Here is a 14,921-nt window from a genome sequence, read left to right as displayed (position 1 = left end):
TAAAATTCTCACGAAGTGACTCTCACAGCAGCTCTGGAGATTAAGTTTTTGTGTTCATGGCGTCATATAGTGAGATGCAGAGGTCAAAAATATTCGGTCGGTACCCTTAAAAGTACCGAGTTCGGTACCCAACCCTAGTCATCACAAACCAAAGAAAAAAAAATGTAACCAAAGAGTTAATGGTCCCCATTGACTTTCATTGTATTTTTTCCATCATATAGAAGTTAATAGGGACCAGCATTGGTTAAACACATTTTTCAAAATATCTTCTCTTTTTTTGTACAGAAGAAAGAAACTCAATTAGGGTTTGGAACAACTTGAGGGTGAGTAAATTATGACACAACTGTCATTTTTTTGGGTGAACTACCTTTTTAATAAAAGATTTGAATTGACAATTTGAATCAAAGCAGCAACCTGTGTTGTTTCTTAACTATTGTCTTTACTTGTAGTGCATTTCAGATAACATGCACTAAAGATGGGCTGAGTTTACTCACGTGACTTACCATCAGATACTTCATAGCCGTTGGTTTAATCTTGACATGTTAGTGAGGATATGCTGTTGTTTTAGAATTCAAGTAGGTGTGCACAATTTTTCTTGACACTGGTTATCAAAACAGAGCCGCATTTGCTTGTATCATTCAACACCAGTTGGGCAAGTCTACACAAGGTTGAGGGAAGAACCACTCACGTTTTGAGACTGCTTTTACACATGCAACAGGTTAGCCGAAACCTTTCCCTCAAGTATCGGTTTACTCTGTTTTATGTTTTGCCCAATCAAAATAACTAGCTTACAAAAGCATGCTCGATTTAATGCATGCCAGGGATAACAAATATAGGCCTATACTTCAGATTTTGATGGAAAAACAAGATCACTGACATTAGTGACATCAGATGCCATTAGTATTTTAAGTGAACTATAATTTAGTCCACATTAGACCATTCAAACTAAAGTTAAAACCAGATATAAACAGGATCTGGTTTCTTTAGAGCTTGCAGTTATTTTAAAATAAAAACCACAGTGAAAGGAAAACAGTGACTTTCACGTTATGCAAAAATACTGATTGTGAGTAAATGATGACAGAAGATTCAGTCAGACTAACTTGCAACAGTTGACCTGTTAAGGCCCCGATATACTTCAAACAAAGTTCTTTTTTGTTCTTCGTCTGAGGGCAAAAAGAAGTTCGAAAAGGCTAAGCGACGGTTTTCGAACTGTTTTCGACCATCCCGACACCCCCGCGCTGCTGGAGGCAGGGTTGTAAACATGAGTCACTATATTTGCGTGTACCCCCTAAACACAACAACAATGGCGGCTGTGAGAGAAGAACAGTTTCGTAAACATCTGGCAGTAGCATTGATCTATTCAAGAAAAAGAACAAGAACAAATGAGGTGGTATGTGCATGCGTCCACTTAACGAAAACAGAAAGAATGATGGCGAGTTAGCCCTTTTTATTCAGCAAATGCGGAGCACAGATGAGGAAGTGCATGTTTCATACTTCAGAATGTGTGCCACGCGGTTTGACGATCTCATGAAAAGGGTATCGCCATATGTGAAACATGCAAAAACACACAGGACACCGGAATTCAAATAAACAATATTCTGCGTATCTTTGACTTTTTTTTTAGTGGATGGTCTCATTCTGTTTGTGACACTGTATGCTACAAAACCATGTTGCTTTTTACTGCCAAGATGCAGTTTTTTGAGCGTATGTTATTCCATAACGGATACAAACAATAACTGTCCACGAAGAAATGAGACGTAAACAAAGGAATTACCATCCATATTACGACATTATTGCTTCGTTGGACTAAAAGTGCTCTATGGAATGTTGTTCAGTGGACCCTTACCTTTTTAACTAAACCGGGATTTACAGCTGTGGATGCGTTTATGACTCGTTATTACGATGAATCTGGTACGTACTGCGTTTTGATTATGCATGTTTTGATGTAAGCGCTTTACAATCATATGGGGGGTCTCTCCTCAACCACCACCAGTGTGCAGCATCCACCTGCGATCTATCGTCGATGCTTGAGGCTTAGACCTTTAGAATGATATATACTTTGTCAAGATTAATTATGTCCCTGTTCATTTAATCTATTCATAAACATTGACACATGCAAACAAAGAGCGTTCAGTGCGCTGGTGTCCAGGTGCGGGTTAACAGGTTAAATCATAAGCAACTAATTGTTACACACTAAACAATCCACCATGACGATTTGTTAATGGTAAAACTCTAAACATCTGATATACAAGCAAACAGAACCATGCATTGTCAATTCTTACAAGGCTGATTCAACATACATCTTTTTAGGACATTTACTGTATCATTTCATATATCTCTGCACAAAGCAAACCAGTCAGTCTATTAAAGTCTGAGTCTGAAAGGGAAGAACAGTCAAGGATTCAGAATAGAGATGGGCTGTGGTTTAAATCTGCAGGATACACAGCCATCAAAAGCCAGATATGATGTGCTATGTTAACGTCCAGTTTCAAATCTCATGTGCATCTTCAATGACAGCAACTGTGTCACTCGAATAAAGAGTCCAAAATAAACCACTGCTACAATCTATTTGAGTCTTTCATTCACACAAACATGACACATTTAAAGAAGAGAGCTGAAAATGACTGCAGTGATCATAATGATGATGAAGAGACCAATTTGTAGATTATTCATGTGTCATCATAAAATGCACACACCTATGTACACTCACACGCACACACACCTTGAAGTAAACCTTGACTTCAGTCCAGAAACTGCTTCTGAACAAATGACAATGACAGCACTCGACTGGGCCATTAATATATTATTGCTATTACTTCTTTTCACTCAAACTTCATTTTTAACAGAACCTAACATTAATGCATTGTAGATTTCTGTGAAAAGTAAGATTTCCAGTAAAACAGTTTATGCAATGGTAAACACTGAATGGATTTTATTCTCACATAAGCTGGAATGAAACACGACATTGCATTTTGCCATTTTTCACCACTAGCAGCACCAAAGAGAATCACAAAAAAATTACTGTCTTCAAACAGGTAGTCCCACCCCAAACTCACAACATTGGTTCAGTGAACCTTGCACTGTTGGACTGGATGGACCACAATGGTCTTCTAATTGGTTTTTGGATGACAAGCTGATAAATGTGTCCGATCTACCATTGATTAGTCTATTTTGAAAATATTTATGTAGAGTTAGTAGGAATTTCTATCACATTCAGTTCCCTAAATGCCTATTTGTGAAACCCTGACCTAACAAATCAAGGACACCATCAACAGATCTACAATCTAATTTGCACAAAACAGCAGGTTGAGCCTATTTTATAATAGCTTAGTCACAGGTAAAGTGAGAGGGGCTTTATGTGATTAAATTACCTGATACATGAGCCATGAAACATGTAATATTAAAATTAATAATATTAAAACACTATATCATCTAATTTTTTTAATGAAAGCAAATGGACAAATGGCTAATAAAAGGCTGTTGAATGATCACCTGTCAGAGGTCTGTCTTGGTCTTGCCCAAATCTGATGCATTTGTTTGGAGCACAGACAGCAAGGAGTGTCAAATGACTGCACCTGTGAGCCTGACACGTGCTCGAAGAAGAGCCCTGATTGATGTGTCACTCAAGAAAAAGTCAAACTGTCATTAGCCTTTCATGGCTGTCTCAAAACCCAGGGAGGTGTCTACCTAGACAGCATTTGAAGTAGGGCTGTGCGATTTGGGGGAAGGGCAGAGAGGAGCGAGTATGAGAAGCATTCACAGACACAGGCTGTGTGTGCGCTCTTCTGAATTGGGAATAGCGAACATGCATCATAAACTTATTTCAAATTAATTTGTTGGGGAGATAAAATGTGTAAGATAGCGTTCACATACTAACAAAAACATCTAATAATGTGTCTTTTATTCGCCAGTACTGAAAACAGAACCGATAAGGGAGCTTTTGATATGCGCTGTGACGCAGCTCTTTCAGATTACCTTTTTTGTTCATTGTCTGTCATTTCGAAGCTCAAGTTGCATAAGTTTTTTTTTAGTTTTAATTTGCCTAACTATCGATCTGACCCAGTGGACGCCATAATCCCACTCTGTCTCTCTCCCGTCCCGCGTTCTTTTTTTAATGGTGGGTGTCTACGCAGTTGGCTAGAGCAGTGCTGATTGGGGAGAACGGAGGTGCGCTCACTCTATTGGTTAGTAAGACTGCAACTCAAGGCTGGCAGTCATGCATATGCTCTGGAACAGAGTAATATCGCGTCCATATCGCAGGCTTTGCGATTAGGAAATCGCAACGTCTCAAATCGCGATTTCGATTCGATTTCGATTAATCGCACAGCCCTAATTTGAAGTCATCGGAGGTGTGTATCAAATGTTCAATATGCTGTCTAGATAGGCCATCAAATAGGTTTTGACATACAGCACTTAAGTGTTTATCTCAATGATGCCAAAACCTGATGTAAGCACCTACATGCCAAAAATGCTGTCTATGTAGGAAGCATGTAAAAAACAAAAATCCAAAATTTTGTATAGGACAAGAGTTTTCAAACTGGGGCAAAAGGACCCCAAGGGGGCCGCAATGAAGTGCTAGGGGGTCCACGGAAAAGCTAACAATAAAACAGTCTAAATAAATACATAATTTAAAAAATATAAATAATTGATTTAATACATTTTTAAAAATACTAAAACAATTATTTTAAAAAATACTAAAATGGATAAATAATACAGTAGGAAAACTGTTTAACATAATAATGGTATAAAAACTAAAAATATTTTCCAAAAAAATATATATATTAACATTACGTTTTCATAGCATATGTTGGATCTTTTATACATAAAAAATTCTAGGATTTAATTCTAGGATGGGGGTCCCTTAAATAACGCTGATCATATTCGGGGTCTGTAGCATCTAAAAGATTGAAACCCCTTGGTCAATGAAGCCAACACACAATCTTTTAAAAGAGACAGCACAATGTCACCTGTGATGCCCTAAAAAGCTGTCTAGGTAGACAGCTTACTAGGTTCTGAAATACAATCCAAAAATTATGCCACCTTTAATGTTCAAAATGTTGTCTAGGTAGGCAGCACACTAGATTTTGAATACAAAACAAAAACTGACGTCCAATTTGATGCCAAAAATCCTGCAAACGCCTATGATGCTAAAAACGTCAACTTCACTACGTTTTTTTCAATACAAAACTAACATTTTGCAATCTATAATGCCAAAAACGCTGTCTATATAAGGTTTTCAAACACAGCCAATGATTGTGATAGAGGACAGTGAGATATGAGGGATCTGTCAGTCCAGCTCACAAGGCTCGTTAAAAACCACTAAATCGCACAAATCTGCTTTTGATGAGCCTAGATTTTTAAATGTAATGTGTGTTTGTTGGGTGTATGTGTTTTAAGTGTGTGTTCGAGGGGAAACAGCAGCTGAGGATGTGAAAAACAGGAGTGGTTGTTCCCCACCCCCATCCATCGGCCTACAACAATGAACAACAAACACACCACATTTCATTCACATTTATCGCCTTTTCCGCATCAAATTCGGCGCACAGGTACACTCACGTGTAAAATGAATCGTCTTACCCCCAAAATCCACAAGGGCAGCGGGGAGGAATGCTAGGCGGCTTGCTGCGCTCGCTTCCTGTGTCCCCCATGGTGGCGATGTGGCGGCGGCAGGTTTCAGCAGGAAACACCGGGGATCCACTCGCGGCCTAGTGCTTGTGCGGGAATTCCTCGGCTCGACGTTTAATCAAAAATGCTTTGCAACGAAATCCCCGAGCTGAAAACGCAGCGTAAGAAGTGAACGATGAGGACACGAGCGGCCGTTACTATGAATTCGACGTAATTTAGACAAAAATCAAGAAATTAACGGCCGCGTACAGTCCGACGGACCGCACCGGGAGTCGAGGCCGATCAGCTGGCGAGTGGAAGATACCAACTTCCGAATAGGGTTTTGTTAATCATGAGTAAAATCCATTTAAATACTGATATTCCAGTTTTACTCATATTTACACAAGATCCTGTTATTATACGGTGGAATACACAATACGATGTTTAAATGTTGGTCTACATACATTAACATCACGTGTTAATAACGCTTTAGCGAACCACTGTTCCCCCAAAAGAAAGTGGAACGTCCCAAGCTGTATTCCTTGTTTGTAAAGTGGATTTGTGCTTTAAAGCTGTTTAAGTACAAGACCTGCTCCAGACCCCTACATAAGATGAACCGCTCGCGATGGCCTTGACTACAACACATATTGAAGCAAAACACAAATATTACATTAAAAGTATAAAATAACAGTACAAATACATGACATTGAATTGCACATTGACAACACACTGGCTCAAGGCCATACAGTAATGTATCTTTCTCTCTCTCTCTCTCTCTCTCTCTCTCTCTATTGGAAGGGGGGATTCCAATGATTGAATTGTATACACAAAATCAAAAATGTTAACTTATATTATATTTGGACCTTTTTAGAAGTTGTTGTGTTGAAAATATTCTGGGTACAACTATATTTGTCAACACAATTGAAGAATTAAACTAGAAAAGGAAAGTGCATTGATCTGTTGTTGGTTCACCTGAATGTCTCGAATACATTTTGAGTTTGAATGTTGTATATGCTTAATAGACTTTGAATACTTACACATTTAATCAAGTTGTAAGGGACAGACAGACAGACACAAACAGACAGACAGACAGACAGACAGACAGACAGATAGATAGATAGATAGATAGATATTATAATACTCTATCAAAACCAGAGTACACTTTATACACATAAATACTATATTACAGTGGGACACAAACAGACAGACAGACAGATAGATAGATAGATAGATAGATAGATAGATAGATAGATATTATAATACTCTATCAAAACCAGAGTACACTTTATACACATAAATACTATATTACAGCGGAAACTGGAGATAGTTGATAGCTGTTACACTCTTTGATCCAGTGAATATTTCTTAATACAAAAAAAAATCAATTTCTTAATAATTTCTTAATAAGCACGTTGCCCAGGAAATAAAAAGTACATGTTCATTGTAAATATTGATTTTTTTTTTTGTGACAACACGTCCCAATTGCAGTAAGAGCAGAATTCATGAAACACCAATATATATATATATATATATATATACATATACAAAATAAAGCATGTTACTGTATTACAGTATTCAGTATCACATTGATATGTTGCAAATATTCAGGGTGCGAATCTGAATTTTGTTTACAGAATGTGTAAATCAAATGCAGTCACTGTATCATGACCTACCAAACAATAGAGCAAATTATCCTTTCTTTATCATGTGATATCTGAACATAAGCGGAGGGTTGAACGACTCCCTTTCAAAGCAACATTTCCCTCATCACTGGCTAAGTCCAGCCTGAGGCCTCCAGGTCTCCTGAGACGCTCCACAACTTCAAAGACAATTTCCCCCTCATTTCTACACACAGAACTTTGGGAATTAATGAGAAACTGTTTCAAAGATGACAGAGCTATAATGTAGCTTGAGCGCATCAAGAGTGACTCAGATTCGCTTTCTTTCACAACGTTTCATTCACCCGAGTCGCACACAAACACCAAACAGTCACTCAGGAAAATAACCATCAGATTGATACGCATATTTATGATGGTTTACAAGAGTTCACGTCAACTTTTCAACTTTTTGCAGAGTTAGAAATCCCCCTTTACTCTCCGTGTTGTTTCCTGCCTGAAGAGAGACTACAAAGACGATGCTCTCAAAGGAGGTTTGATTATTTAATGGGGAAAATCAGAAGGTGCTGTGCAGCGGGACCTTGTAGATGCATTGATGTGCAAAAAAAAGAGAGAAGCTCAAGATGCCTGGAAGAGGGGGAAAAACAACTGTGATGATTTTGAAGTGAATTGATGAGCACGGGTGAACTTTCATACTTTTCAAAAACACAGCAACAAGGCCTTTGAGTAAAATATACTCAGATTTAACTTTCATATCAAGGTAGGTACATTCAAAAGCTTCTTTTAAGCGCTACATTGAACGATGATCCTTTCAAAGTTATACACAGTGGATCCAATGCAATTCAGCAGAGCTACTGCAGGTATATGGCAAACTGATATGAAGGGTTTTACTCTAGGACAGAATGGAAAGTTCCTGGTTCACATATATACGCTCTTAAAAATTAAAGGTTTCAAAAGGGGGTTTTCACAGCAATGCCATAAATGAACCACTTTTAGTTCCCCAAAGAACCTTTCAGTGAACAGTTCTTAGTGTGAAGGACATTTTAACAGTCTAAAGAACATTTGTCCACTGTAAAGAACATCTCATGAAATGGAAAGATTCAACAATCTTAAAAATAAAGTTCTTTATTTGCATAGATGATTCCATGAAGAACCTTTAATATCCATGGAATCTTTCCATGGCACAAAAGGTTCTTTATAATGGAAAAGGCACCTGGTATTAGGATGTGTTTTCGGTCTGATCACAGGTGGATAACGCTAAATAAAAATGGTTCTTTTAAGAAGTGTTCACTGAAAGGTTCTTTGAGGAACCAAAAATGGTTCTGTTATGGCATCACCGCAAAAAAACAAAAACAAAAAACATCAATGTCAATAAAGAATCTTTATTTTTTAAAAGTGTCACTTTTTAAGAACAAAAATTCAAACATAAAAGTAACCTTTTAAGAACAAACATTCTTCAAGTCAGTGTTAATTTTGACAGGCATTTTTGATTTAGCCTTAGTCTTTATCTTGAGACGAAAATGCTTAATAGTCTTTGTCACATTTTAGTCATTTGAGTCTTTCATAGTTTTAGTCATTGCATTTTTGTCAACTTTTAGTCAAACTGCAGTTACCAACATTTATTTTGGAAGCTATTTTATATGTAGTCTTCAAACAAAAATAGTCATTCATTCTTTTCTCTTTAGACCAAATCAGTTAAGCTTGAATCAAGCTTAATTAGCTCTGAGAACTGATCGCGCGCTGTATATGAGAACTGAAGAAGTGAAGCGTGCGCGAGAGAGAGCACTTCTATCAGCACGATTCCACCGCTCCAATAACTTTAAGTTATTCGACAACGAATTGTGACTCCTGGGAAAAACGGGACGTCTGTCCATCCTATCCCTAACCCTTCGGGTGCTGAGGCCATTGTTTCAGATCGCTAGTTCGCGTTTTGGTAGCCTATCCGTCCACTGCGGCTGCCATACTGAGACTAGATATGCAAACGCCCCTTATCCGATTGCAATCCAATGACAGGAATGCACATTTTTAAAGACAAGACAGTTAACTTAGCCTATAGCAGCGGTTCCCAAACTGGGGTGCACAGACCGACCAGCAGGGGTGCGCGAGAGAATACTTTTGATGATCTGTGTGCATTTTTTGAAGGGGCAAGTGAAAGAGAATTTTACTTGCCCGACCGGACAACTAATCTAATCTAATTAAAACATCGAATTAGGGAAGCACCAAAATTTCGGCGAGAATGATTCTGATTTTATTACACCATATCGCAGGCTTTGCGATTAGGAAATCGCAACGTCTCAAATCGCGATTTCGATTCGATTTCGATTAATCGCACAGTCCTAGTGCACGCTGCAAAAAGTTTGGGAACCACTGGCCTATAGGATGTATTTTGAATGTCCGGTAGTCCTCAAATAACATTCTAGTCCCGTCTCGTCTTGTTAATGAAGACACTGCATAAATTTCATCATAGTTTTTATCATCAGATATTAGCTCGTCAACGTCTCGTCTTAGTCACAGAAAAAAGGTTCGTTAACTAATATTTTTCATCGTCGTCTTCGTTGACGAAATTAACACTGCTTCAAGTATTTGCCTTTAAACCTTGCTATGATTCAGACTTATCTAGAAAAGAAAGTTTGACTTTAAATGTCGGCTTGACCAGTCAATCATCTCAAGAGTTTAAAAAGGTAGAAGTGGATAGATGGACGGACAGACAGACAGACAGACAGATAGATAGATAGATAGATAGATAGATAGATAGATTAAAAAACACTATTATAAAAATGAAAGAAAATGTGCTGCTTGATTCAATACAGCTGCTTGATTCATGAGGGCCAATTTCAGAAGAGGGATGTTTAAGATACAAACAGCCATGGATTTCATGGGAAATCTTTATGTGTGCATGTCTCTCCATAAACGAGTGCTTCTCTTATCCTTTAATTCCTTCCCAAGAAAGAGCGAGGGCTTTATTGACAAGTGTTTCAGTGTTTATAGGGCTGTGGATAGGATAACAGAAAGCATCCCTCTTATAAGAAACATTAATGTGGTTATAACTGGATTGGACTCTTGTTGCAGTAATGCAATGTCTACAGTAATGTGTTATGGGGTTGTGGTGTGGGGTGTTCAACAAAATGCCCCTCTTACTATGTTAATCATAACCTAACTAGACTAAGTGTGCAAAGTAGTTTTTCAATAAATAAAAACTTTTATTTTTTGATAAAAGTATAAAGGCCTGTTCACAACAAGAATTATAACTATAAAGATAACTATAACTATGTTAGTGTCCACACCAAAGCATAATATCTGTTCTGTTTATTAGAAGCGTGCACTACAGTTTTGTCGCCTGCCGCTTGAGCCCTTTAAAGCCTCTTATACTGCATTTATTTGATCAAAAATATAGTAAAAACAATAATATGGTGAAATAATTTAAAATTGTTTTAAATTTGAATATATATTAAAATGTAATTTATTCCTGTGATGAAAAGCTGACTTTTCAGCATCATCAAAAAGAAATAAATAGGCTAAATAAAATAAAATAAAAAATTGAATAGCTTTGTTTAGTACACCGTTTTCTCTGAACACTCCAATCACAGTGACTAAAGGAAGCACAACCCAATAGCAGATTAAAGAAAATACACGTTTTCTCCTGTGGCATGCTTGCCATCAAATTTATAACATGCAAATGTGTTAAAAGAAATGAAAATTTGCTGAAAACGTACTCACCCTCAGGCCATCCCAGATGTAAATGAGTTTGTTTCTTCACAGGAACAAATTTGGAGAAATTTTGCATTTTCACTTGAGAAAGTAATATTATGGACTTGTATTTTAGCCAGAAGCAACGGTTTGGAGTTAAAATGCCTTAATGATGGATTAACTTCTTACAAATTTCACAAGATATTAATTGATGGACTGGAGTAGTGTGGATTAACTATCAATTATTGTGATGTTTTATCAGCTGTTTGGACTCTCATTCTGACGGCACCCATTCACTGCAGAGGATCCATTGGTGAGCAAGTGATGGAAGGCTACATTTCTCCAAATCTGTTCTGATGAACTCCTCTACATCTTGGATGGCCTGAGGATGAGTAAATATTGAGCAAATTTTCATTTTTGGGTGAACTACTCCTGTAATGTATCAAACTTTCACTGCTTGGCCCCTTAATGAGATATATTGGGTTTTGCTGGCACACTGAGCTGTTCTGCTCTATTGGTGCAAATAAACAGACTGCAGACTCTGTGGCACAGCGTACCAGCGGAGCGACCCAGCTAGTGTCAGGGCGGGCCGATCTACCATCGCTCAATCCACTGATCAAAGCGCTGCTAAACTGCCAGAAACTACAGAAGGCAAACAAGACTGCTGCAGCAGCCACGGAGACTGTTTCTCTCCGCGTGCAAATACCGAAAAAAGAAAAAAAACAAATGGAGGTGGACAGAACACGTCCACGTCTGGTCACGTGAATTTGACTGTGGCTGACGGGTCATGAAGAGCCCAAGCAAGAGTCTTATTAGAGCTTCTACAGGGCATGGGAAGAGGAAGAAGGAAGATCAAAGGGAATACCGAGAAAAACCTTCGGCAAATGCAATGGAAGGAAAGAGAGATGTTAAAACAGGAGGACTGAAGGGATAATAATGAGATAGATTGCAGTGAGAGCGCGAGACAGAGGTTAGGAGGGTCAAGACCATTATGTATTCAAGAATAACTGTTATGTCTTAGAAAGATCAACACTGTGTAAGAACCAGACTGCTGATGAGTGCAAGACTACCCAACATTACTGGTTCTATTACGCCATCTTGTGGAGGATTAGTTGAGTTTTACAATCACTATAAACATAGAGGTTTTTTAATTTAGTGCGCAGGCCTTTGAAAATCAAAATGTTTTTTTTCAAGACTATAGCATAAATGAGAAAGGATAGAACAATTCAGGGATGTAAAACAAACTGATGGTTGCAAAAAATGATGTTTCCGCCCGGTTTCGAACCGGGGACCTTTCGCGTGTGAGGCGAACGTGATAACCACTACACTACGGAAACTTGCATATACAGCACATGGTAATATTACAAAATAAAACTATTTAATACAAGTTTTCTGGAGAACCTGGATTAGCTAACAACATTTGGCTGTTTTATAAAGAAAACTTTAATTCCTTAATTTTTGTTCTATTAGTAATAACTAGTTTGTGAGGCTACTATACATTTGAAGCTTGCAACTGTACTCACAACTGTGGTAAATGTTTTGAGAATAAGAGTCATTTAGATCTTTTCGCCATGGACGATTTGCTCCCATCACTTCTCACAAGGCTTTTCTCTGTTGAAAAATATTTTAAAATACTTGTGTTTGTCTCAGATTTGTAAAAATAATTATTTTATGAGTGTGAGTCAAAAAATTAAGGTAATGACACTTAATATATTTTTAGCATAGATAAATACACAGTACAATAGGCTATTTAATGGAAAAATAAGCATTTTTAGTATTATGAAGTTAAGAGACAAACTTTGTGGGGGCTAATGCTAATTTAGTACCGCATGCTAGCATACTACTCTTATAATCTTTCTACCACAGCAGTGTGCTAGTACGCTGTTCTGAATTCAACATAAGTCTTTAAGATAAATTTTATACAGATATTATGTTCACATTCATAAGCTTGTGTTAAACTAATAATAATAATAGTAATAATAAAAAATAATAACAATAATGTGTTTCCGCCCGGTTTCGAACCGGGGACCTTTCGCGTGTTAGGCGAACGTGATAACCACTACACTACGGAAACCTCCATATCATGAACACGCAACCATGACAAACTAATGGTTTAACTGGAAACCAGTCATATTCATTACACAAGCTATTTGACTGAAGTATAAAAAATATACATGTACATTAAAGTAAAAATATGCATTCAGTGGTTTTCGACCTCCATGTTACGAGAAAGAAACCACTGTGTAATAATGATGTAACTGGAAGCCAGTCAATGTCATTATGTGGCTATTGCACTTGTTTCAGTGAACATAAGATAAAAAGCCTTTTTTCTGGGAAATTTATCCAAATTAATTCAGTTTGATTAAAACAGAAACAATCACCTGCCAAAGGGCTCAGAAAAAAAAAATCTACTTAATTCAAACAAGTTTTGATTCCCCATTGACAGCGCAAGTTCTTGTTTTAAGCATAAGATCTGGTAATTTTGTTCAGTTTCTCAGAAAACAAGACTTCATGAATTTGCATCTAAATGTGTTAATATGTGAATGTAAATGTATCTTGCTTTAATGGTGTCACAATATTTGTATTGGAAAACAAAAAAGAGAATTTTTTTTCAGTGCATGCAATATTTATCAGGGCTTAGATTAGGCCAGGATTAGAATTTATTTAGGACATTTACGTAGGTTTTATTTTTTATTGGGCCTTACAAAAAAACATTACTGGTGTTAAGTTAACTGGTGTACTGGTGTACAAGTTAACATTACTTGATCAAAATCAAAAGCATTGGCATATTTAATGCTATGTCAGCGTAAATTGCTTTCAGTTAAACAGCTCAACATTTTAGTCTGGGACTAGGCTTAAGCCTTGTCTGTGAAACCAGGCATAAGAGTTTCTGCTCCGATTTAAGACTTTTGAAGCCTTAATTTGTGGAAGGGCGAATTAAGACTTTTTTAAAGGGGTCATATGATGCTGCTAAAAAGAACATTATTTTGTGTATTTGTGGCTGACTCTTAACTTTTATAAAGAATATCTCTTTGGATTTGAGACTTTAGTCTTTGCAACTTTACAGATCTTCTTTATGCACCAAGAGCTTGTAACACTTCAAAGAGAAAGGAAAAATTTAAATGGCATCATATGACCCCTTTAACTTTTAAAGAAACCATGCAAATGTTTCATTAGACATGAAATGGCAACCCAAACTCCCAATATTTTAGCATATAAAAGTAGGCCTAAACAGATAACGTTACGTCCGTAAAATCAAACACTGAATTTAAACAATATCTCAAATAATTTCTTCAACCTCTCAGATCTGTGTCAACAACTTAACCTGGAGTTTTATCTCATTCTTCGAACTCCATTATTTAGCCGTGAATAACGTGATAGCAAATAATGACCCGCGAACCTCGCGCTTGAGCAGACTAACGTTAGTTCGTTGTCGAGTGCGCTTTAGTTCACACAGCACAAACTCGATCTCAAATCTAAGTAATTTGTTATAGAACGTGGTTTTCAGTATTTCATATGTTAAATGTGTATGAACATGACCGTATTTAGCACTCAAAACGGTTGTCGGTGTCCTGTTGCTGTGTGAACGTATCTTGGATTTCGAAGTTTTCGTGTAATTCACGATCGACAATTTAGTCGACACAAACCACGTTTATCCTTAACGTGAACATATATGTTTAGTGTGGGTTATATTATCCTTTACCTTGTGTAATTTTGTTCGTTGTTTTTGAGGATGAGGACATGTCACAGCCTCTCCATCTTGACATCGTGTTTCGCTTGCAAATGAATCTTTTACATATTGAGCGAATCTTTTAAGTGAACGAATCGGATTTGAATGCGTTACAAATAAATTTGTTATACAAATGTAATGGTAAAACAGTTTGTTTTTATTTATCTTTAGACAAAATAGTTGGTAAAAATCTGAAAAAAATTGCATGTTTTATATCGTATTTTATAACTTACGTCAGGCTTTTATGGCGTAAGCCACCTCAAATTTATTCAGAGGCCCAAACT

General features: G+C 37.1%; 1 protein-coding gene and 2 non-coding genes across 5 annotated transcripts in view; all 3 read right to left on the bottom strand.

Annotated features, from left to right (window-relative positions):
* The window catches only part of zfand3 (zinc finger, AN1-type domain 3), a 20,672-nt gene extending 14,745 nt beyond the window's left edge, over positions 1-5,927 (bottom strand). For 2 of the 3 annotated variants that reach the window (XM_016533615.1, XM_016533616.1), the window contains exon 1: positions 5,578-5,927. In XM_016533615.1, coding sequence (XP_016389101.1) covers positions 5,578-5,648 — 71 coding nt within the window. In that variant the 5' untranslated portion in view covers positions 5,649-5,927. Of the gene's footprint in view, positions 1-5,556 lie in introns of all 3 variants that reach the window. The other variant, XM_016533617.1, reaches the window with a different exon arrangement.
* A 6,244-nt stretch (positions 5,928-12,171) lies between these two features.
* Positions 12,172-12,244, bottom strand: trnav-cac (transfer RNA valine (anticodon CAC)). The gene has a single exon. It is a non-coding gene; the product is annotated as a tRNA-Val (tRNA).
* Positions 12,245-12,908: 664 nt separating this feature from the next.
* Positions 12,909-12,981, bottom strand: trnav-aac (transfer RNA valine (anticodon AAC)). Its single transcript has one exon. It is a non-coding gene; the product is annotated as a tRNA-Val (tRNA).
* Positions 12,982-14,921: the final 1,940 nt, after the last annotated feature.

Source organism: Sinocyclocheilus rhinocerous, unplaced genomic scaffold (genome assembly GCF_001515625.1).
Source record: "Sinocyclocheilus rhinocerous isolate Xijiao unplaced genomic scaffold, SAMN03320098_v1.1 scaffold304, whole genome shotgun sequence".
Lineage (NCBI taxonomy): Eukaryota > Metazoa > Chordata > Actinopteri > Cypriniformes > Cyprinidae > Sinocyclocheilus > Sinocyclocheilus rhinocerous.
The sequence above is the reverse complement of the archived record's forward strand: the minus strand, read 5'-3'. Positions and strand labels throughout refer to the sequence as shown.